Source organism: Neoarius graeffei, chromosome 27 (assembly GCF_027579695.1).
Source record: "Neoarius graeffei isolate fNeoGra1 chromosome 27, fNeoGra1.pri, whole genome shotgun sequence".
Taxonomy (NCBI): domain Eukaryota; kingdom Metazoa; phylum Chordata; class Actinopteri; order Siluriformes; family Ariidae; genus Neoarius; species Neoarius graeffei.
This window is the reverse complement of record NC_083595.1, coordinates 6,187,066-6,211,143: the sequence shown is the minus strand read 5'-3', so window position 1 is coordinate 6,211,143 and position 24,078 is coordinate 6,187,066. Positions and strand designations below refer to the sequence as shown.

At 39.8% G+C, this 24,078-nt stretch overlaps 2 protein-coding genes across 2 annotated transcripts; one reads left to right on the top strand and one right to left on the bottom strand.

Annotated features, from left to right (window-relative positions):
• Positions 1 to 1,502: 1,502 nt before the first annotated feature.
• LOC132874787 (CD276 antigen homolog) lies at positions 1,503 to 8,945 on the top strand. Its single transcript, XM_060911186.1, has 4 exons — positions 1,503 to 1,510; positions 7,691 to 7,731; positions 7,848 to 8,180; positions 8,777 to 8,945. The coding sequence occupies exons 1-4, from the start codon at positions 1,503 to 1,505 to the stop codon at positions 8,881 to 8,883; spliced, it is 489 nt and encodes a 162-aa protein (XP_060767169.1). The 3' UTR covers positions 8,884 to 8,945.
• Positions 8,946 to 17,607: 8,662 nt separating this feature from the next.
• LOC132874927 (uncharacterized) lies at positions 17,608 to 18,720 on the bottom strand. The gene is made up of 2 exons (XM_060911422.1): positions 18,630 to 18,720; positions 17,608 to 18,342 (listed from the first exon to the last, which is right to left on the bottom strand). Exon 2 carries the CDS (start codon positions 18,329 to 18,331, stop codon positions 17,669 to 17,671), a length of 663 nt encoding a protein of 220 aa, XP_060767405.1. The 5' UTR covers positions 18,332 to 18,342; positions 18,630 to 18,720; the 3' UTR covers positions 17,608 to 17,668.
• Positions 18,721 to 24,078: the final 5,358 nt, after the last annotated feature.

Here is a 24,078-nt window from a genome sequence, read left to right as displayed (position 1 = left end):
AAGGAAAAGTCAGCGTTATGGATGTGACGAAATTCCGTTATGGATGTGACGCGTCTGAAATAGACATGGCATATGTTTAGAAAATCAGCAATTTAACCACCATAACCCTTTGAAAAACTCTCTAAATATCAGCTAAAACTATCAAAGTTCTTAAATAATATTTAGGATGGCTATTGTTTTGCTGTTTTGTGGATTTTAGCATACATTTCTGTGGCTTGTGGCAATAATATAGAATTGTACATGATCAAAGTTGATTTTAGCTTGGGTTTTACATTATAAGAAAGAAAGACTGACATATTAAGGCGAAGGGAACAATTCTTGTGACAAATTGGTTCAACTTATTCACATCTGTAAAATACAGGCCTAGGTGATATCTCTGGGAGTGGTTTTGATGTATTACATGTTGCTTTATTCTTGCATGGTGAGGTTGACATTTACATGGAATTGCCCATCTAAGAAATACAAAATTTTCTGGGGGAGGACCCCCAGACCCCCCTTCAAAAAAATGTCCCAGGTCACGTCACAGCACCCCCTGCCAACAATGTCTTCCCGCGCCGCTGTGTCGATCTGCTTCAGGTGAGCTACATACTGTGTGAGGCCAGCCTTCTCAACTAGCTTGGACATGAATGACAAATTACTCACTGGTCTAAAATTATTGAATATAAGCTCAAGTCCCATCTTCCTAAGCAGTGGTATGATGAGTGCGATCTTCCAGTTGCTGGGGAAGACACCTCCATGCAAAGAAGTGTTCACAATATCAGTGATCGGCTGGATTAGCACATCAATACACTGCTTCAGGAGGGCTGTGGGTATTGGATCCAGCCGTGATGACTTGGTTTTGGACTTGTTGATGAGTTTCCTAACATCATCAGTGGACAACATGTTAAAGTCAGTAAATTGGTAATCTCTAGGAGCACAGCTACCATAGTTACACGTTAGGAATATTCTCTGAATGAATGATGTCCTCGATATCACTCATTATCTTATCAATTTTGTCAATGAAAAAACTAGAGAAATCTTCACACAGTTGCTGATTGCTGATACACTCAGGGTACAGAGAAACTGCAGCACCCTCTGTAAGGTTCTTAATCAACTTAAACAGCTTCTGTTGGTCACTACCACATTTCTGAACCTCGTTGCTGTAGTATATAGTCTTTATTTCATTACACCTCCTGATGTACTCAGATCTAGCTTGCTTAAATTTCAGATCGTCATCAACTGTCTGTGATTTCAACCAAGCTCTCTCTAACTTTCGGTTCTCTCTCTTCATAGATCTGAGTTCTGTGTTGTACCACGGTGAGGTGTACTTGATCCTGATAGTCTTAGAGATCAAGGGAGCATGTACATCCAGTAAACTTCTCAAGGACTTGTCATACAACTCTGCTTTCTCTGTAGCAGACGTGTCTTTCATGTTACCCAATTCACTCAGTATAATGTCTCTCTTAAAATGCACAAACGTGTACAGTATAACTCTGAAAACATGTGATGTCATCCTGGTTTAAATGGACAGGTGTGGGTAAAGACAGTGGAGAAATCTCCACAACTGGAAAAACAAACAAACAAACAAACCACTTATTATAAATTCATGACTCTTCTCTATATTTAGCGAGCTCACTTAGCTACTGTCAGGTTGTTTAGATTGGGCGGGGTGTGGGGTGTGTGTGTGTGTGGTGTATCTCAAATGTTATTAGCACTTCAACATGCCATCACTGACTTCTTGCTTGAACAGGAAATACATCAAGATGCAGAATCAAATCGGGGCTCCCAAGACATCTTATGTGGACTTTAAACACCATTTGTATTGTTTGTGCTAAAGGTTTACCAAGGGTTCCCCAGGGCTCGAAATTCATCTGTTTTTTTCACCAGCCAGCCGGACTAGTTACTGTACCTTCCAAAGTAACTTGCCAAACAGAAAATCAACTAGCCAAAATTTGTTCATGTATGAATTTTACTTCTGTCAAAAATAACGCAAAAGAGAGTAGTTACCATTGTTCATGACTAACGTGCATTTATTTTAAGACCCGAGTATTTTGATACTGTTTTTTTTTTTGCACACTTTACAAACTGACATTTGCTGTTCCACGTCCTCCTCGCGATATCCAAAAAACTGCCAGATGACTGACCCCTTACTAGTTCTTTTAGGAACCAATTCGTCCGCTTCCATTTTTAATTTGTCGCTGAAATTGACGGAGCTTACACGGTAGCCTATGCAACACCAGCAATTGCACGAACTGAGTCAGCGCTGTAAACCGAAACTAGAAAATCTTCCCGCAAGCAGTGTTCCCAGATACTGCTGACGTTTTCCAGCCCAAAATATGTTCAAAACCCGCCAAAATGCACTTAAAACCGCCCAAAATGTAAAATGTACTTGATGCCTATCTTGTAAAGTAAAAATATGCAGCTAAAGACCAGTATGCTATTTTTGTAAATCGAACAACAATGCAAACAACTTCTAAATGGCAACATGAGACCGTCAGTGCTGGAGGTGAAAAATCTGCTGTCTGGTACTCGGCTCCGTATGGTTGAATGCATATCTAACATCTGCATTGCTGAGGTTATTTATTTTTTATTTGTCTTTTATTTATTTATCTTTTTATTTATCCTGTTTGTTTTATTAATTCTATAGGCCTAGTTATTCTGCTTAATTTATTTTTGTCTACATCCATATATTTTCTTCATCTGTTATCCTGATTTTTGTGGATTTGTTAGATTGCACCTGTTTTATATACTTCAATTTAAAAAAAAAAAGTTAGGCTACGATGCATGCCTGAATGTAACATGAGAAGAGAAAATGGAGAATGGATTGCGTCATTCTTGGTGCATTCCCACTCCTTTCTGTACTTTTTTTTTTTGTATTTTGCCCACTTTGGCATCTTGACTAGCCGTCTTTCACTAACTGCACTCTGTGTCGTGTGATGCCCACAATCTCTGATTGGGTCACAAAAGTGTTTTAATATGGATTGGATTGGATGTAGACTATCAGACGTAGATAGTACATAGAATGTGCTGCATCAAAGTCCTTCTAAGGCTATATAAGTGTCTCTGGCTGCATTCTCTCACACAATGTTGGTGCGAAATATTTACAAACATCTGATAAAAACCCGCCAAACTAACGTCAAACCCGCCCAAGCCATTTTTTGTCAACCAGCCCAAGCCATTTTTGCCCGCAAAGTAGAATTCAAAACCGCCCAATCTGGCAACACTGCCCGCAAGTTCCTTTCAGCACCAAGATGTCGCCCGGGATTGGTTGGCGAGTGTGTGACGTTATTGTTTTTTTTTTACCGTTAGGCAGCCTCTCACGTTACTGCCTGAGGGACAGGGAGAAAACCACTGGAAAAGGTTTTAAACAAACGCAACAAACACGAAACAAATGCAAGTCGGCAGATGACCATAAAATACTCGATAGTTACGAAATAATAATTATATGAGTCATTCTATAATTAGGGGTACATCTCAAGTCCATGTGCTGTATTTGTCAATTTCACTAACTATTAACTTCAGCCAATGATCTTTTGTAAATTAGCACACATTTCTCTTTTATATAATACAAAAAGTCAACAACAAATTACATCATTTTACTCTGCAAAAATGCATATATAATACTGGAATTTGGTGGTTTTATGCTGTCCGATTTTCCAAATGTCAGGTTTGGTCTTCATATGTACATTTTAAAAAAAGGTTTTTGTTTAAAATTTTTACAAATATTTATTCATGGTAATTATTATAATATGATAAAAGTGTTTAAAAGCCTAAAATGCTTTATATTATAAATTAAATGAAGAATTTTGTGTGCGTCCGAGAAACTTATGTCAACTGTGTTACCCACTGAAACCCCCCCATAAATCGGCAAATGGTTTGGTCCTAAGTCATGTGACCAACATCATGTGATGTCATATCCTCTTTGGTGGGAAATTTGAAGACCGTGTGGTAAGTTTTGAGTTCACCTCTTCAATATTTTCATCAATACTGTTGTATAGTCCTAGAGAGGGTTAATTGTCTGTCAACTGTGTTGTCAACATATTCATATAAACCTGATTTAGAAATTGTATTTACAAAGTATACAGCTAAAGATAATAAAAATATGAATTGATTAAGGTCTTGTAGTGAAAGCTCTGAGGTCTGCAGTTAGCACAACACTCTAAAAATGGCCGAAATGTCAACTGTGTTACTGTCAACTGTGTTACCCATCAGCTATGACACAGTTGAGGAGGAGTACAGTGGTGCTTGAAAGTTTGTGAACCCTTTAGAATTTTCTATATTTCTGCATAAATATGACCTAAAACATCATCAGATTTTCACACAAGTCCTAAAAGTATATAAAGAGAACCCAGTTAAACAAATGAGACAAAAATATTATACTTGGTAATTTATTTATTGAGGAAAATGATCCAATATTACATATCTGTGAGTGGCAAAAGTATGTGAACCTCTAGGATTAGCAGTTAATTTGAAGGTGAAATTAGAGTCAGGTGTTTTCAATCAATGGGATGACAATCAGGTGTGAGTGGGCACCCTGTTTTATTTAAAGAAGAGGGATCTATCAAAGTCTGATCTTCACAACACATGTTTATGGAAGTGTATCATGGCATGAACAAAGGAGATTTCTGAGGACCTCAGAAAAAGCGTTGTTGATGCTCATCAGGCTGGAAAAGGTTACAAAACCATCTCTAGAGAGTTTGGACTCCACCAATCCACAGTCAGACAGATTGTGTACAAATGGAGGAAATTCAAGTCCATTGTTACCCTCCCCAGGAGTGGTCGACCAACAAAGATCACTCCAAGAGCAAGGCGTGTAATAGTCAGCGAGGTCACAAAGGACCCCAGGGTAACTTGGTGGGGTTTACATTAGACCGTATCAGCGGATCATCAGATTAACGTTTTTAAAACGATTAGTGTGCACACAGCAACACCAATACACGATTCGCGTGCACACAGCAACACCAATACACGGATACGCTCGGCTCCGCAGGCATCCTGCGCTCCAAATCACTCCGCCCTGAACAGCGAGTGCCCTCTGGAGGGTGCGCACTCCGGCCCTGCGCAGCTCACAGAGCGCGCGAGTATAGCGCACGAGCAGTGATTCGGGACTGAGCCGCTGTGTGTGTGTGATCTCAGTGCATATCACTTACCACTTGCAAGTGGAAGGATGGCAAGCCTAAAGACAATCATAACTACACAATGGGCAGTATTTGCATCAGTACTTGCAGTATTTTCATACTTTTATACTCTTTAATGAAAGGTGATACAAGGCGGAAGTCCGCGCCGTTTTTCAGCAGTCGCGTCACATGACCAATGCCAGCGAATCAGGAAGGTGGATGTCACAGTGACGTTGTCCAATGATGACGCCAGCTAGAGCTCAGCACACCGTATCCGCGTATTCTCAATGTTTACACAGCACCGGACCACACACGATCTAGATTGAATACGTGGACCCTGGCGGATTCCCGTTTCCCGGCGTTTCCAGGCGGTTTAATGTAAATGGACAGTGCATCCGTGAAGAAAACAAGACAGATACGGTCTAATGTAAACTTGGCCTAAGCAACTGGAGGCCTCTCTCACATTGGCTAATGTTAATGTTCATGAGTCCACCATCAGGAGAACACTGAACAACAATGGTGTGCATGGCAGGGTTGCAAGGAGAAAGCCACTGCTCTCCAAAAAGAACGTTGCTGCTCGTCTGCAGTTTGCTAAAGATCATGTGGACAAGCCAGAAGGCTATTGGAAAAATGTTGTGTGGATGGATGAGACCAAAATAGAACTTTTTGTTTTAAATGAGAAGCGTTATGTTTGGAGAAAGGAAAACACTGCATTCCAGCATAAGAACCTTATCCCATCTGTGAAACATGGTGGTGGTAGTATCATGGTTTGGGCCTGTTTTGCTGCATCTGGGCCAGGACGGCTTGCCATCATTGATGGAACAATGAATTCTGAATTATACCAGCGAATTCTAAAGGAAAATGTCAGGACATCTGTCCATGAACTGAATCTCAAGAGGAGGTGGGTCATGCAGCAAGACAACGACCCCAAGCACACAAGTCGTTCTACCAAAGAACGGTTAAAGAAGAATAAAGTTAATGTTTTGGAATGGCCAAGTCAAGGTCCTGACCTTAATCCAATCGAAATGTTGTGGAAGGATGTGAAGCGAGCAGTTCATGTGAAGAAACCCACCAACATCCCAGAGTTGAAGCTGTTCTGTACAGAGGAACGGGCTAAAATTCCTCCAAGCCGGTGTGCAGGACTGATCAACAGTTACCGCAAACGTTTAGTTGCAGTTATTGCTGCACAAGGGGGTCACACCAGATACTGAAAGCAAAGGTTCACATACTTTTGCCACTCACAGATATGCAATATTGGATCATTTTCCTCAATAAATAAATGACCAAGTATAATATTTTTGTCTCATTTGTTTAACTGGGTTCTCTTTATCTACTTTTAGGACTTGTGTGAAAATCTGATGATGTTTTAGGCCATATTTATGCAGAAATATAGAACATTCTAAAGGGTTCACAAACTTTCAAGCACCACTGTATGTTTTTGTCACTTAATCTTCATATTGACAGACAAACAAACAGAATGATTTAATATGTTCAATTTGTTAAATAAGCTACATTTCTCTGAAATTGTGTCTAAATGTTGTTTTAACAGTTCACCTGAATTCATCAGCTTATTTGTAGTTAAATTTAAAACAATAAAAAGCTCTTTTTATCCTAAAAAGTGTCCTCTTGTTTTTCTGCCCTGTCAACTGTGTTACTCCCGTCAATTGTGTTACATTGCCTGTCAACTGTGTTGCAAGTGTTTTTTGTGCTATAAATCTATGTGTTTGATGAACTGTAAAATAAAAGATTGGGGATTATCTCTGGATAGGGAAGTCTTGTATAAGGAGGGAGAACAACTCTAAATTTGACGTAACAAGGATTTATGTTGAAAAAAGTGTTATTCTGCACTGCATCACAGTGAACCATAAAATCCTATTTATGAAGCTCAAAATTCATATTTTCCATAACAGTTGTACAGATTAATTAAAAACATCTTGTTAATGGACTTAAGCACTTTCAAACAAATGTGTTTTCAAATGTGTAGTATTTTTATATATGTTTAAGATGACATAACATTTGTCCGTAACACAGTTGACAAAATAAACAATCAAATGTTCATTTTCATTAAAATATTTAAAAAGTAATTTAAGATTAAGCTTGGCAATTAATTTGTTTAGGAACTTGAGGGTATATACCATGGAAACATATAGGTTATTTATTGAAAAAGAATACTGATATTTTGAGATTTTGCTTTACATGAAATGTACCCCTAATTATAGAATGACTCATATGTATCTCACACAGAATTTTCGGAGATATATCGAGTATATTCGATATATCGCACAGCCCTAGTCTGAATCTTCGCTTCATATATATTTTTTATTTTCAACTAGCCAGCCGGGCTGCCTAGTGACAGGAATTACCCGCCAAATGACAAATTAAGTCGCCTTGGGTGACTGGACCACCACGAATTTCGAGCCCTGATTCCCTCAACAGATGATTTTTATCGTAGTTTCCCAAATGGAATATTTCGAACCCTTGCACAGACGCTGCAGCAGTTTTTTGCAATTTGATGTACTGAAAACTGTAACATTGGCTTGTGCTGTTAACATAGAATAAATTAATCCTGCAATTCCACTTTTCTTTTCCCACAGATGTGTTTTCTTCTTCCTGATCCAGCTGCTGATGGACAATGGTGAGAAATGAACACACCTCTTCATTGCTGATACACAAACAACCAGAAAGGGGAGGGTGGTGTTAGTTAGTGGATTACGCTGACCTTTGATTTCTTGTGTGTGCATGTTGTTTCAGCGACGGCACAGGTTGGAGTGACTCATAAAGCTGTTGTAGGTGCCGGTGGTACAGTCATCTTACCCTGTTCCACCGAATCCACTGCAGAGATTGGGGATGTATTTTGGCGATATGAAGAAAACCAAGTAAACAAAGTGGTGTTGAATATCATTGACGGTAAAGAGAATTTTCAAGAACAGGGTCAAGAATACAAAGGCAGAGTTAGAGCTTTTTCAGCCGAGTTTGCAAAGGGAAACTTCTCCATCAAACTGAGGGATGTGAAACTCCCAGACTCGGGAACTTACACCTGCAACATCCCTAAATCCAAGCAGAACGTACAACTGAGTGTTGAAGGTTTGTACAAGTCATCTTTTCAGTAGTACACAGACAATTACAGTGTTTTGGTTCTAAAAGGTAGTGGTGTTTAGATTAACAGACATTTTAATGTTGATTATTCGAGAGAAGAACACCGTCTTAGATTTGGACAGATTGGAACTGGTGACAGGTGTGATGGGTCAAGGTGTGCTTTATTTGTACTTGCATTTTTCAGTGATTACTAGTACATGTATATACACACACTGGGGAATGCAATGCTCTCTCTCATTACTGGCCATCCAAAAGACACAGAGACGCACATTAATGGACAGCCAGTAATTAGACACAGGTGTAACTCCTCCCATATTACTTGCTGGTTCAACCTGACTCCTCATTGTTTAGAAAAGTATTTTTCTCACCTCAACTCAGTTTTGATTTTTCCCTCCAAGTTTCACAAACCAGTCTCCCACACTGCAGGGTCAGTATCCAGATCGGTTATTAAAACTCATTCGATGAGACCAGTCACCTTGACTTACTTCCATGTTGCTTTTTCATTTGCAAGAGTTTGTGGGTTTGTTTTGTATCTCAGTCACACAAAGTAATTGATTTCTCTCCGTGATTGTTTTTGCATCCAGAAGCTTCTATCACTCAAACTCCTGCTCCCGAAACTGGTGATGGCACGAGAAGAGCGAGCAGTATGTTCCTGCTGGTGTGCAGTCTCCTGTACAGCTTGGTCTTTTGAAGACAATATGAAGCTCAACTTGTATGTAAGCACTGTCGCAAGAAAAACAGGACGTTATGAAGCATACCTTCGTACAAACCTTTTCCATTCTCTGAGTTTCACATTATGAACATTCTGGACAGAAATTGATATCCAGTTCATATTTGGTAAGCTGTTATAAACATTTCATAAGAGAATGTATACTAGGGATGATGATTTTTCCGTTTCTAAAATTGCCAGTTCCCTTTTGTGATTTTGCCAATTCCGTTTTTTCCCCGTTTTCTGTAAAAAGAGATGGAAAAGTTTCCATGTACTGATGATACAGTTTTGGAGTTCTGAAATCCATAAAAACAAAACTGGAGCAACACATATTTTTTTTTTTTTACTCCATTTCTACATAATTATAGACTTTCAGATTCAAATTGAGAGTTGAAGAAATGTATGGCATCGCCTCCACTGAAAGACACCAAAATTAAATAAAAGGCATCATGTCAGGGCTCAACATTGAAGGTTCTAACTGCAAAGTCGAATTCTGGGCAGAATATTCTGTTTCTATTGCTGTTGGAGTTTCGAGATGTTTTGCTGCGCGCGCGCACACAGACAGACAGACAGACACACCAGGGCTTTACATTAACTTTTTTGCTCACTGGCCACTGTGGCTAATGGTTTTCCCGAGTCACTAGCCATTCAGCCTTTTCACTAGCCACAATTTTGTTGCCAAGAAATCAAAGTTTTTTTATTCACCATGATGCGTTAAAGTTCAGAAGCTCTAGATTAATTATGAATAGAAGCGTATAATGTATCTCTACAGTAGCACTCAAGTATTCAGTGCTGTTAAGGTCGCTCCCTATATGAAAACATGCAACCAATTCAGACAAAAATATAAACAGAGTATTCTGTTTATTGAACTCAAATTCAAGCCCCTTACAATATGAAATATCATATAATATGAAAAATAACATTCAGTACAACTGAACTGATTCTAATATTAAAAGTCCAATTCAAAACATTTATCACTGAAAAACATTTGATGTTTTGATATGCAAGTATTATGTATATTATCAAGTATTATTATGTATATTATGTATTATCTACAGGGCTCGAAATTCATATTTTTTTACCAGCCAGCCGGAATAATTACCTTCCAAAGTAACTAGCCAAACAGAAAATCAATTAGCCAAAATTTGTTCATGTATGAATTTTATTTCTGTCAAAAATAACACAAAAGAGAGTAGTTACCATTGTTCATGACTAATGTTCATTTATTTCAAGACCCGAGTATTTTGAGTTTTTTTTTTTTTTGCACACTTTACAAACTGGCATTTGCTGTTCCACGTCCTCCTCGCGATATCCAAAAAAATGCCAGATGACTGACCCCTTACTAGAACCAGTTCGTCCACTTCTAATTTTAATTTGTCGCTGAAATTGACAGAGCTTACACGGTAGCCTATGCAACACCAGCGATTGCACGAACTGAGTCAGCGCTGTAAACCGAAACTAGAAAATCTTCCGGCAAGTTCCTTTCAGCACCGAGATGTCGCCCGGGATTGGTTGGCGAGTGTGTGACGTTATTGTCTTTTTTTTACCCTTAGGCAGCCTCTCACGTTACTGCCTGAGGGACAGGGAGAAAACCACCGGAAAATGTTTTAAACAAACGCAACAAACACGAAACAAACGCAAGTCGGCAGATGACCATAAAATACTCGATAGTTATGATATAATAATTTTATGTATCTCACACAGAATTTTCGGAGAAATATCACACAGCCCTAGTCTGAATCTTCGCTATATATATATATATATATATATATATATATATATATATATATATATATATATATATATATATATATATATTTTTGTTATTTTCAACTAGCCAGCCGGGCTGCCTAGTGACAGGAATTACCCGCCAAATGACAAATTAAGTCGCCTCGGGCAACCGGACCACCGCGTATTTCGAGCCCTGATCTGTTAATAGTGTGTGAGTGTGATGCATGTGTGAACATGTGTAAAAAGAGACATTAAATGTCCTCATTACATTCATCATCAGATGACTCTGAATGGTCCATGAAAAATGGTCTTCATGACCTGAGGCTTCCAGCAGGCCATAAGTTGATAGCTGGGGTGAGATCAACTTCTTTCCAATCGCTTGAACGTTTCTAAACAGCAGCTCCATCCTCTCCAGCTCAGCCGACTTCATGACAGCCAGGGACTGAAAGCAATGCTGTCCTGTAGTGACCAGCCGTCTTCGCCGGTTTTGATGTTATAGTACTGATGTGTGCATTTGACTTTTCGTGGTCCTTTATAGTTTCGAGTTTAAAATTACTGGTGCCTGTCTTTGCCAGACTTTCTACAGTCTTCGCAGTACATGGTATTTTCGGTTTTGCTGTGAACTAGTCAATCTCGCCCGAACTTCCATTTGTCATTGAACTGTCTTATCTTCCTATTAGTGTCTTTTTCATTTCCATGGCCGTAGCCAGCTATGAGGCCACTGAGGTCCGGACCGCGGTCATTTTTAAGAACTGAAAATGTTTGTGCGCTAAATATTCAACTGGATTAAAAAAAAGAACATTAAAACATCTCTGTAAAAAGTGAATTGTTAATTATGTTAAATGTTGATTCTGTCTTCTGTGTCTGTTTTGTGCGCGCGGCTCTGAGACCAAGAACACAAAAGCGAATGAGCGCGCGACTCGGAGGAGGAACGCAGTGCAGAAGACACGGGGTTTCCATGGTGACCATCAGCGCACTGTCATGAAGCTGTTAAATTGACATTTTCGAAGCAGCGCAGTTGTAGCCTACCTTGTTTGTGATTTTAAAAATAAATATATTACGTTCATTATGTCGTCTTCTTAAATCAAATCATTGTTTCAGACATGTAAAAGTTTTTACCTTTACCTGACATGTTTCGACGGTGTAACTTCTGTCTTCATCAGAGGGTCACCCAGATGTTGGTGTGTGACATATTGACAGGTCGGTCACACCTCCCGCTGTCAGTGTTGCCCCCTCAGGACGGCGCTCCAGGTGTGGGAGAGCATGTACGCCCCCTCATCCCTGTTTATTGTTCTTGGGCTACGCTTTCTGATTTCTATTGACTCCTTAATCCAACGGTGGTATCTGTTGTTCTCTTGCTGTATGATCTGAGCATTGTCCCAGTCCATTATATGATTTTCCCTTCTGCAGTGGTCTGTTATTGCTGATTTGAGGTTCTCTTGCGTGGCTTTATCTTTTATTGCTCTTGTTTGTCTCTGTTCTGTTTCTTTTTCACATTCCTTTTTATGTTCCTTTTTTTGTGTACTAAAGCTCCTTCCTGTCTCCCCAATGTATGTTTTATTGCATGACTGGCATGGTATTTCATATATGACATTACATTTATTGTGTTGGTTGATTTTGTTCTTAGGGTGAACTAGTAGCTGTCGTAGTTTGGTGTGTGGTTTCACGGGTGTTTGTATGTTGTGTTTTTTCATGGCTCTTTGGATTTGTTCTATAACTCCTCTGACATACGGTAGAGTCACTACTGCTTTGCTTGTCTGTTTTCTTCCTTTTTTCGTCTGTGTCTTTTCTTTTGTTTTCACTTGTTGTGCGCCTTTGTGTATGGCCCATGGTGGATATTGACATGTGATCAGAGCTTGCCGTATGTGTTGTTCTTCTGTTGCGCGTTCTGTGGGATCGGTTATGATTGTTGCACGTTCGTAGAGTGTTCTGACAGTTTGTGTGCGATGGGGTGTTCGGACGTCCAGAGCAGATATTGATCAGTGTGTGTCGGTTTTCTGTAGATTGTTATTTTGATGTCTCCGTCTTCTGTATGGTGAATTTTTATGTCCAAAAACGCTATTGATTTTTCTGTTTCCTCTTCGTGCGTGAATTTTATGTTGCCGGTGTGGTCTATAGAGTTGAGATGATCAGTCAATTGTTGGGTGCGTCCGACTTTCACTTTCTCCAGGATGTCATCTACATGCCTCCTCCATAATGTGTGGAAGTTACACCGTCGAAACATGTCAGGTAAAGGTAAAAACTTTTACATGTCTGAAACAAAAGAAAACTAATGATTTGATTTTAAAAATAAATCATTCGATAAGCCAAAGTAATAGAGAGAGTGGAAAGTTTCAACTTATGTTTGCCTTGGATAACTTTGCCTAAAACATAGTGGTGTATACTGATTTTTTTTTTTCCCAGAATTTTTTTTGCGTAGGTGTAGGCTACATGGTGAGGGGATCTTTTGTCCTCATTGCTTGGGCCAGATCAAACCATTAAACACGCTTAAATTATTCTTACTCTTGCCACATACATGATTTTTTTTTCAAAACTGATGATATTCAGTTCAAACACCATTAAAAGTAATTTCAGGAATAGATCTCTTGTGTGACGTGTAATTCACCCCTCTCATTTAAATATGTCGAATGTTTTTCGGCGCGCGCTTTGCGCATCACGGACCTCAGTGATTTTAAAATGCTGCTCCGGCCCTGCTCATCTCTGCCCCTTTTTCCCTGAGCAGCAGGGTTTGAAACTCCAGCTATATGCCGCCAAATAGTGCGCTTGTCAGTCGTCAGCAACTTTGTTGCTTCGTTCATTAACTGCAGGTGACCGTATCATTGATTTTTATCTGAGACGTGAACGAACGTTCTAAACAATTCTAACATGCTGTCAGAATGTTTATGCAGGTGCACATGGGAGTTGTAGGTGCATAATATTACATTGCAATGCGTTTATTATATCCGATGCCTTCAGAGAAAACTACAATTAAAATATATTGTCATACCACAGAATAAACCACCCGCCAAAGTGGCTAGTGAGGCTAAAGTTATTACCCGCCAAAGCCGAATTTTACCCGCATTTGGTGGGTGGGCGGGTGCTAATGTAAAGCCCTGATACACACACCATGTATCCTGTGTGTAAATGTTTTGATGAAATAAAAAGCGTCCCGTATTTTACGATTCCGGCGATTGACGAATCAAGTAAGCAACAATTTCATCTGACCACCATGGGGCGTGTTTGAGCTACTTTTAACCAAAACAAGTTGGTGTGGGCAAACATGGCGGACTCGGCTCTCCCTCCAGCGGAAAAGAAAAGGAAAGCCTGCCTTGTGAGTGCAACTGCAAGATAGAGCGAGGTTAGATGATGTCATTTTTCTGGACAGATAACTAAATCATTCTAGCTAGCGATTAGCTATCTTAGCCTTAGAACCCATGGGCTCGACTCCACGGTAGTGAGTGTGGAGTTGCACACCTAATGTTTTGATCTTACAGAGAAAGAAACGAGAACACAAAAGCAGGAACAGAGAAAAGATATAAATATTCATCTTTTGTTTGACGGATCTATTCATGAATGGTGGGCGGCACGGTGGTGTAGTGGTTAGCGCTGTCGCCTCACAGCAAGAAGGTCCAGGTTCGAGCCCCGTGGCCGATGAGGGCCTTTCTGTGTGGAGTTTGCATGTTCTCCCCGTGTCCGCGTAGGTTTCCTCCGGGTGCTCCGGTTTCCCCCACAGTCCAAAGACATGCAGGTTAGGTTAACTGGTGACTCTAAATTGACCATAGGTGTGAATGTGAGTGTAAATGGTTGTCTGTGTCTATGTGTCAGCCCTGTGATGACCTGGCGACTTGTCCAGGGTGTACCCCGCCTTTCGCCTGTAGTCAGCTGGGATAGGCTCCAGCTTGCCTGCGACCCTGTAGAACAGGATAAAGCGGCTACAGATAATGAGATGAGATTCACGAATGTCAACCCCAAATTACATCCCTGTGACAAAACTCTCTGAGGTTGATGCAGAGTCATGATGTTTTCCGCGCATCGCCATCTTGGCGTGACGCAGTTCCATAGTTCTGCTAATTAGTTAAAGCTCCTCGTGTTTGTCTGTTTCTTGTTTCCATAGTGGCATGCTGTTTATCTCAAGAGGGAGGAAAACAATCCCAAAATGGAGAAAAGCGACCCTCAGGACATCAAAATGATCACATCTCATCCACATGATATTGTTCTTGCAAGACAGAAGAAAATGTAATGCATAATTAAAAATTTAAAAAAATTTTTTAGCTGACTTTGCAGTCAGCACCTTTTAACTTTTTAATCCACTCGTCCAGTTGGATAAACAGCAAGATTTTTCACTTGTCCTAACCATAACCTTTTTATTACCATGTATTTACTGGTTCAGTGGAAGGAAAGGAATGAACAAAGTTTATCAAAATGCAGAGATAGTTATGATTATCATGATGCTTTAATTATTTATAATATTTCAATAAAACTATCAATAAACAGAAACTATCAATCAGAATAAATCAGTTTTATTGGCCAAGTATACTTACATCACAAGGAATTTGACTTTGGTAGGTGTTAACTCTCTATACACTTAACAGTAGACATTTAGTAGACAAATAATAATATAGACATATGCTGTACAATAGAGGCAACAATATACATACCGTATAGGCACATATCAACATAATGTACAAATAATACAATAAACAAATAAAACATAAGACATAAATTAGACCTAAATTACAGGCCAAGTGGTGGGTGTGGAGTGTAAAGTGCAAGTAATAGTGTAGTGTGCAGGATGCATATAGGAATGGTAAGTATGTAGAAATTCAAGCATCTTGTAGCAGCCACAACAAGATGCTGTATATACACACCCACCCACTTATCCACAGTTCAGGAGAGTGATGGCAGTGGGAAAGAAGCTGTTCTTGCGTCTGGTTGTTTTGGGGCACAGGGATCTGTAGCGCCTGCCAGAGGGAAGGAGATTGAAGAGAGTGTGTGCAGGATGTGTGGAGTCTTTGATGATGTTCTCTGCCCGCTTCCTGGTCCTCCCATTGTACAGGTCCTGAAGGGAGAGCAGAGGGGCACCAATGATCTTTTCCGCTGACCGGATTGTGCATTGTAGTCTGTGCTTGTCCTGTTTTGTGGCTGCTCCAAACCAAACTGTGATGCATGAGCAGAGGATGGATTCAATGACAGCAGTGTAGAAGATGATTAAAAGCTCTTGTGGAAGGCCATGTTTCCGCAGTTGTCATAGAAAGTACATGGGCAATTCCGTGGTTATGGACGTACGATTCGCACACTTCGCAAGGACCTCTCTGACAGAGGAATAGTAGTAGGATGGTTTTGATTTGTGCATGATATATGTACTACTTAGCACTATTAGGCCAAGTTTACATTAGACCGTATCTGTCTCGTTTTATTCGCGGATGCACTGTCTGTTTACATTAAACCGCATGGAAACGCCGGGAAACGGGAATCCGCCAGCATCCACGTATTCAATCTAGATCGTGTCTGGTCCGGTGCTGTGTAAACACTGAGAATACACGGATATGCTGTGCTGAGCTCTAGCTGGCGTCGTCATTGGACAACGTCACTGTGACATCCACCTTCCTGATTCGCTGGTGTTGGTCATGTGACGTGACTGCTGAAAAACGGCGCGGACTTCCGCCTTGTATCACCTTTCATTAAAGAGTATAAAAGTATGAAAATACTGCAAATACTGATGCAAATACTGATGCAAATACTGCCCATTGTGTAGTTATGATTGTCTTTAGGCTTGCCATCCTTCCACTTGCAAGTGGTAAGTGATATGCACTGAGATCACACACACACAGCGGCTCAGTCCTGAATCACAGCTCGTGCGCTCCACTCGCGCGCTCTGTGAGCTGCGCAGGGCCGGAGTGCGCACCCTCCAGAGGGCACTCGCTGTTCAGGGCGGAGTGATTTGGAGCGCAGGATGCCTGCGGAGCCGAGCGTATCCGTGTATTGGTGTTGCTGTGTGCACGCGAATCGTGTATTGGTGTTGCTGTGTGCACACTAATCGTTTTAAAAACGTTAATCTGATGATCCGCTGATACGGTCTAATGTAAACCCCACCTTAGTCATACCATTAACAGGGTTGTTGATTTTTTTTTATATTTGAACTGTAAGGGGAAAATACACCGGTTATGGACGTATGCAGACAAAGTCAGTTTTTCAACATTGTGTCATTCCTTGTCAAAACTTCGTGAAGTATACGGTGATATTAACAAAGAAACACTTTTCATGGGTAGGCAAGTATATCTACTAACAGAAAAAATAACCATTAGAATTATTCATTGCATATTAAATGAACAGCCCAACTTAACACTCGGTTATGGACGTACATGAATTTGGTTATGAACGTACCCGTGTGAAGGTTATGGACGTACATGGTAATTGAAAGTATTAAGTCCTTTTCAACATAGTTTATTTGAATATGACAAGTGTGAAACTAATAAAGGCACATTGAAATTTTAATAATAGGACACAAAACAGGTATTTTAGAAGATTTATTAAAAATTCTGGAACAAATTACAAATTCACATTGAAAGGATTTCACACATGTTCGTATTTAAAGAAAAACATAACTAATCAAAGTAAGAGTAACTGTCAATCCTTCATTATTTCTTTAATGCTTAATCCATATCAGACTTTAAAAAACAGGATAGGTTTTAATGACTGCAAACTGAGGGAAGGATTCTGGGTACCATTCCCAAGGATCGATTTGAATGGTCACAGTTCCAACATCATACAACATGCATATTCGCATATTCAATTGGAGTTCTAGACTATTGTATTATATTTGGGATTTGGCACCATGAATAGCACATAACTTAAAATACCTCATTGAGATTTAATGATCTCATGTTTTAGCCACTCAATGAACAAGAAACTAGGTTCACCAAAATCAAATAATTATGAAAAAAGAAAGTAACAATGAAACATTGTTCTAATTGATACTACTCATTATTACACAGCTACTAGTAGTTTAAAATAAACTGATTGCAACAGCACAGTAAAAACTGCCAAACCTGGGTACCTATATTGCTTCATAAAGTTTCACATTCTTTGGCCGTAAATCACAGAATTTACTCCTACTGATTTCAATATCTGTCTCTTGGCAGAGTATTTGATACGCTTCAGACAAGGATGTGAGCATGTACCTTGATTGGACGTAGGTTTTCTGCTTCACACCCTTGTCATCTTTGGTGCAAATAATTGTGTGGTCTTTCAGGCCTGGTGCTTGCCAAGATATCTCATCACTTAAATAGAAGTCAACGACTTGCTGCTTCGTTTCATCGGATATTCCCCTATTCATTTTACCCGGAGAAATAACACTTTTGGCAACAATGCCACTTTCTTCAGCCAAAACTGCCGTGACGGCCTTACGCTTCCTCGGCGATTTGGGAAGGGCTTGCTTTGCCTTCTTTACAGCCTTGCCCAGTGACTGACGTGAGCGAAAACCTGAGGGGGATTCTTCCCCAGCCCTATGACCCCCTGCATTTTTCTGCGTGTGGAATTCTCTCAGTCTTTTGTTTTCTTTTGCCCGATATTCTTTCCACTTTTCTGTACTTCTCTTCAGGACTTGTCTTTCAAGGGATTTTCGTTTCCGGTCCTTCTCTGTAAACTTCTCATGAAGGGAGGGGTTCTTCTTCAGGCGCTCCCGGAAGCGGGCCTGCTTCTCTCTATTCGTTAGAGCCATGGTCCCCACACCTGGTTGGCAAATAAACCTACTTTAAGTATTTGACTACATCCACAACAAATCAAAAACTCTTAGTCAAAATGAACAGGATAGCAAAGAACTTGGTAAACACTGATTGGCTGCTTGCAGTTTACAAGGATTTCACATTACTCTGAGAATCAGTGAGATGTACCGGTAGTATCCATTTTGGGAAGTGTCAGGAATTTTTTTGAGGGAAATGAACATTACACATGTATGGAAATTGATTAAAAAATAATTAGAAATTCTATCAAATAACTTCATAAAGAATATAACTCACCTTGTATTCCACAGAACTGGGGTTCCTTTAATGTCGATTGTTGCAGATTTGAAACTTTGTATCAGGTGTGTCTAGATCTAGCAGGGCACATGGAATTCAACAGGAAGTGATGTCATGCTTAGTTAAAAAATTGTACACTAGAGGGCATGGGTTATTTAATGGCAAAAGAGATCCACCAGAGGGCTGAAAGATACAAAACATGTGGTCTTGCATGATTATGGATGTATGTTTAAATTAGTTATGGACGTACATAAATTTGGGTATCTTTATTTCTGTAAAAAATATGAACAGCCAATTTTTTTATGGTTGCTTAGGATCTGAAGTTAGCTTTGCATCATAAGAGAAATTGAAATGGTACAAATATTCTTTAAAGGGGATAAAAAAAAATCAAATTTTTGGTTATGGACGTACATGCATCGGCCATTACGGTATTGAAGCTGGCTATCCCAGAATGAGACCATAGTTGAGCCAACTTAATAACATAGGAGAAAGACCAAATGTTATATTGTTAATTTGATATAAAACAGTAACTAACATTAAGTAAGTAACATTAGTGGATTATGAGGTACCTCATGATTTCATCCTTTTTTGTTGAAATTCGCAAATTTTATTTCAAGAGACTTTAAAGACCTATATGTATCTCTTGAATGCATGATTCAACAAACACATAACATTTCCAAGAAGTACAGGTTGTTAGCTTTCCAATGATACCTCATTTATGTATGTTTGAAATTCTGACTGTGTGGTTGACACTTCCACGGAATTGCCCACATCCTCTGCTGGGCCTTTTTAAGGATGGCATTGATGTTGGACTCCCACTTCAGATCCTGGGAGATGGTGGATCCCAGAAACTTGAAAGAGACCACATGTGACACAGGGCTGTTGGATATTGTGAGGGGGGGCAGCACTGTGGGGTACTTCCTGAAGTCCACAACCATCTCCACGGTCTTTAGAGTGTTTAGCTCTAGATTGTGTTGACTGCACCAGACCACCAACCTATCAACCTCTTGCCGATATGCAGACTTGTCACCATCCTGGATGAGCCCAATGACCGTGGTGTCGTCTGCAAATTTTAGGAGCTTGACAGCTGGGTCTTTAGAAGTGCAGTCATTTGTATAGAAGTGTCCCATTATGGTGTGTGTTCTGATCCATTACCTGATCTGCAGTTTTAAGTCAGTCACCCAAATTCAAAGTTTCTGGAGGAAATAATGTTAAATCCTGATTAATCCAGTAAAACTTGGAGTATGAATTAACTTAAAGAAATGAAACCGAAAGAAAACGAGCTGGACATGATGAGGGGTACAGAATCACACTGTGAATGAAAACAAACCGTAAGTGAGTTCGGCACTGTCGTAAAATTCCTGCGAAATATTTTACAACATTTGTGATGTTAATGTGAATCATACAAAAGAAAAATACACTGACTGTCTGAATGAAATGAAGATTCAGCACAGATATTTATTTTATTGAGGTATTTGATTGATTGCCATTTCTCAGATTTTGATGAAGTCTAATCTATAATTAGATATTACACTGTGGTTATTTTTACACACACACACACACACACACACACACACACACACACACACACACACACACACACACCTGTTGTACTCTACTTTCCTGGAATTTCATAAACAATAACACGGCAGGATCACTGAGGGGATTGAACTAGTTTAGTTGGAACTTTATTGATGTCACTCTTGAATAATTACAATTAAAAATTATTTTCAACAAATATTCAACTCGTCCCATCAGACAGGCAGATGCAGATTTGACTTGACTGGACCAAACATTGGGTCGTCCCGGACAGTACCGTTAATGTCGAGCCCTGTGTGTGCATGATGAAACGTCACCATAAATTCACAAAGTATTCAAATCACAGAAATGGCACTGAACCTGAACTGTTCACTGATGAAGAAACAGATGAGAGACTGCTTCAGTGGGATTCACCCAAACCGAGTCTCTATCACCATTATACAACAGCATTGTGAGCTTCTTTGTGTTTTCTGTGGTGAGGCATTCCCACTTATAATCCCCGGATATCTTTTTATCCAGTTAGTGTGCACTGATCATAAGCCCTCATGTCATTGACAGGACATTGATAGTTTGTTGACGGCCCAGTTTACACCAAGATTTGGTTTCTTTTTTTAAAAAAAAAGACCCTTGCTGTATAGCTGCATGGATTGAATTTCTCAGGTTTTGAAACTGGATGCCGACAAAAACCTGTTTTCCATTGCACAATGGCAGTTCCATTTCGGACCAGCGATTCTGCGATTTCTACTAATTTTTTTAATTTTTTTAAACGATCACGGAAAATTATCCCTAACATGTAGTGCTCTCTGAAAGTATTGGAACAGCAATGCCAATTCTTTTGTTTTTGCTGGACATTGAAGACCTTTGGCTTGCTTTTCTCCCACAGACAGCTCTCTGGTCTTCATGTTGGTCTATCGGGTTTATTTAAAAAAATTTAATTAATTCATTCATTTTTTCAAAACAATAAATGCGGTATTTACAGGTGAAACCCAGGGCTTACTCCAAGAGTAAACATTAAGAGCTAGTAATTCTTTACACAGTCAAACTCATAGGGCACATCTGGGCAACAAGAAACGTGTCTGCTACATGTTCCAATATTTTTGATCACTCGAAGGCTGGGTGGGTTGAAACAATTTAAACAAGAATTAATTTTCTTAAATCTTCTGGATATTTATAATCTTTATGTTCCATAACACCAGAATATACTCATCCCTGGGTGGTGAGTGTATTGATTTCATATATTGGAATGGCACTGATGTGGATCCAATCACAAACCTTGATCAAATTATTATATCAGTAACGAGGCAGCTATGTAAGGATTTTAGATTAGGCTCGGCCTGTATAAACACTTTACAGCATGTTACAAGTCATTAGTTAGACTTGGGCTTTAGTGACTCTGCCCTGATTTTGGATGAAGACAAAAATTGAGACTGAAACAAGTGTTCTGTGACGACTTGAATGTCTCACCACATTTGAGTGATCAAACCCTGAGATGCACACCAGTATTAAGTTCTGTCCTTGACTTGACCTCGAGCACCACGGATGGATGTTAATGCCAGGTTTGAATAGGTTCATGATGATCTTTGACATATCTGATGAAGTATTTCCATGTATTTTATTTACTTTCTCTGTATTTTTTTTGCTCATGTGTTTTTATTGAATAAATGATACTCTGAAAACTGTAGTATTGCCAAAGTTTCTTGGACCAAACCATAAAAAACTGACTTGGATTTTTATTTAGATTTTCGGTAACTTTTTATAAACTTTTCCCTGTAAGTGCTAGCCAGTTTTAGATTCAAACCTCACCAACAATATTGAAGGCTTGTAGGCTTCGGTTGAAATCACCATTAACTGTATTGTGTTTAAACAATATAAGTAATAGTGCTATGTACTACTGCTAATAATAATATTAAAGTTTTCTATCTCTGTGCTGGGCTATTTGTAGCTATGAGGCTGATGGTAGCAAACATGCACAGTCACTTTTGCTATTTATTTCTGCTATTTGACAGATCCTTTGGTTTGTTTGCCTGCTCACTGGCCATTGTAGCTCTATACAGCACACCAAGTGGTCAAAAATAGGAACTGCTAGGAATGCTAATAGAGTCTCATGAATGGCCCTTTTCCACTGCATGATACCAGCTCGACTCGACTTTACATGCATGTTGTACTCTGAAAAGGATTGTGTCGAGAATCTTTTAATCTCCTAGTTAGCTAGCTAACACTCAGTGCGTTTACATGCACATAGAGAAAATCGAATTTCTGCTGTAGCTCGACTGAAATGCCATGGAAACACCTTAGCACGGCTGAAATCGAACCGAACTGGATTTCTCGTAATTGAGCTACGCGACCTAGATTATGCGATTGTAGCCGAGCTACTTAGTGCATGTAAACCCTATCGAGCTACGTAGTCGAGCTACTTACTTCAGCACTGCCCCTTCCGGAAGTGACGAGTGACGAGACCACAAGCGGGAAACACAACAGCCTTGGTCGGCATGACAACGTGATGGTGTACAGAATGTTCAGCAAGTGCTGAGCTGCTTCGTTGTTGTCCATCTTCTCTCTCTCGATGTTGCTGTCCTCGTCGTCGTTCTTCTTGTGAGCACAGAACTGATAACTTTGTTTATACTCTTGAATAGCTCTTCTTCATGACGACAACCGGAAGTGTACCAACACGATGGGGCGTGTAGCGACACCTGTGGCTCGGGTGCACAATGTACCTCACACAATAGCTCGATTTCCTTGTGTGCATGTAGGATCGGCTTTCTCTGGCACCCCTGCTGGGACCCTTAGCTCGATTACCGACAGTAGCTCGATTTGGATGTGCATGTAAACGCACTGAATGATTTAGCTTTGTAAAAGTAAGCTTTGTAACAATGATTTAGCTTTGTAAAAGTAAGCTTCATAACAATGATTTAGCTGAGAAAAGTCCTGTAATCATGGTTCCGAATAGGTAGATGTCTTCAGTGTCCTCCACAGAAAGAACCCCCAGTGTGACAAGCGGGTGCGTGACCAGCACCATCATGGCTGCAGGAGCGGACGGCTGCTTGCTTGCGCTGGGTTACCTCTACCTCCCCCCCCCAAGCCCTGAGTTTTCATGTTGTAAAGTGTACTTGTGTTATTTTGTGCTTATGTGCTGAGGTTTTTTTAATGTTCCCACACTGTACTCCTCATAGGAGCATAGTGTGGGGGTTGCTTTTTTTTTTCTCCTCCCCTCTCCTCATGTTACTCTGTATTTTTGTTTTATCCCTGTCTTCCTGTCCTGTCTATTTCCCCTCTGTCAATTGTGTGTATGTAAGGACAGGTTGATGGTCAATTTCGCTGGTACAGTGATTAATAAAGGGTTCATTCATTCATTTGTGCTTTATTGTTAAATATGCATCCAGTGAAACTGGCTTCCCTTCTTCCTTTTCATCTTCAACTAACAAGTTTTCATATTTTATCAGTCAGAAGTTGAATTGATGAAAAATGTATCGCCATGATGTAAATTACATGACGGAACCCATCCCGGTGTGGTTATACTCCAATATAAGCACTTTTCAAATGCTGCTCAACCAATCAAATTAGTGGACCATATACACACCTTAATTTGGAAACATCCCATAATTCTTTCTTTAGAACGGTACAGATTCTGCAGGTGGAATGAATTCCTTCAGTTTGGTGAAAATCGATGCATGTACTGTAAACACAGTCGGTGTCTGACGTATGTTGCACTGGACTGAGCTACAGCAATGTTCAGCCATTTTGCAGTTTCAGACTTCCACTTCAGTCACATTGCTTCATTTCAAATCCATTGTGGTGAGGTACAGAGGGAAAATTACAAAAATTGTCAATGTCCAAATACTTCTGGACCCACCGGTGTGTGTTTTATGTGTTTGTGTGAACAATGACAGATTTCATTAGTGTAAAGAATAAA

Bases quoted from the DNA above. Each gene is read 5' to 3' on its own strand.
- LOC132874787 (XM_060911186.1), top strand. The intron at 7,732-7,847 runs GTGAGAAATGAA...ATGTTGTTTCAG, and splicing joins CCAGCTGCTGATGGACAATG to CGACGGCACAGGTTGGAGTG. The intron at 8,181-8,776 runs GTTTGTACAAGT...TTTTGCATCCAG, and splicing joins CGTACAACTGAGTGTTGAAG to AAGCTTCTATCACTCAAACT.
- LOC132874927 (XM_060911422.1), bottom strand. From the start codon at position 18,331: ATGGCTCTAACGAATAGAGAGAAGCAGGCCCGCTTCCGGGAGCGCCTG.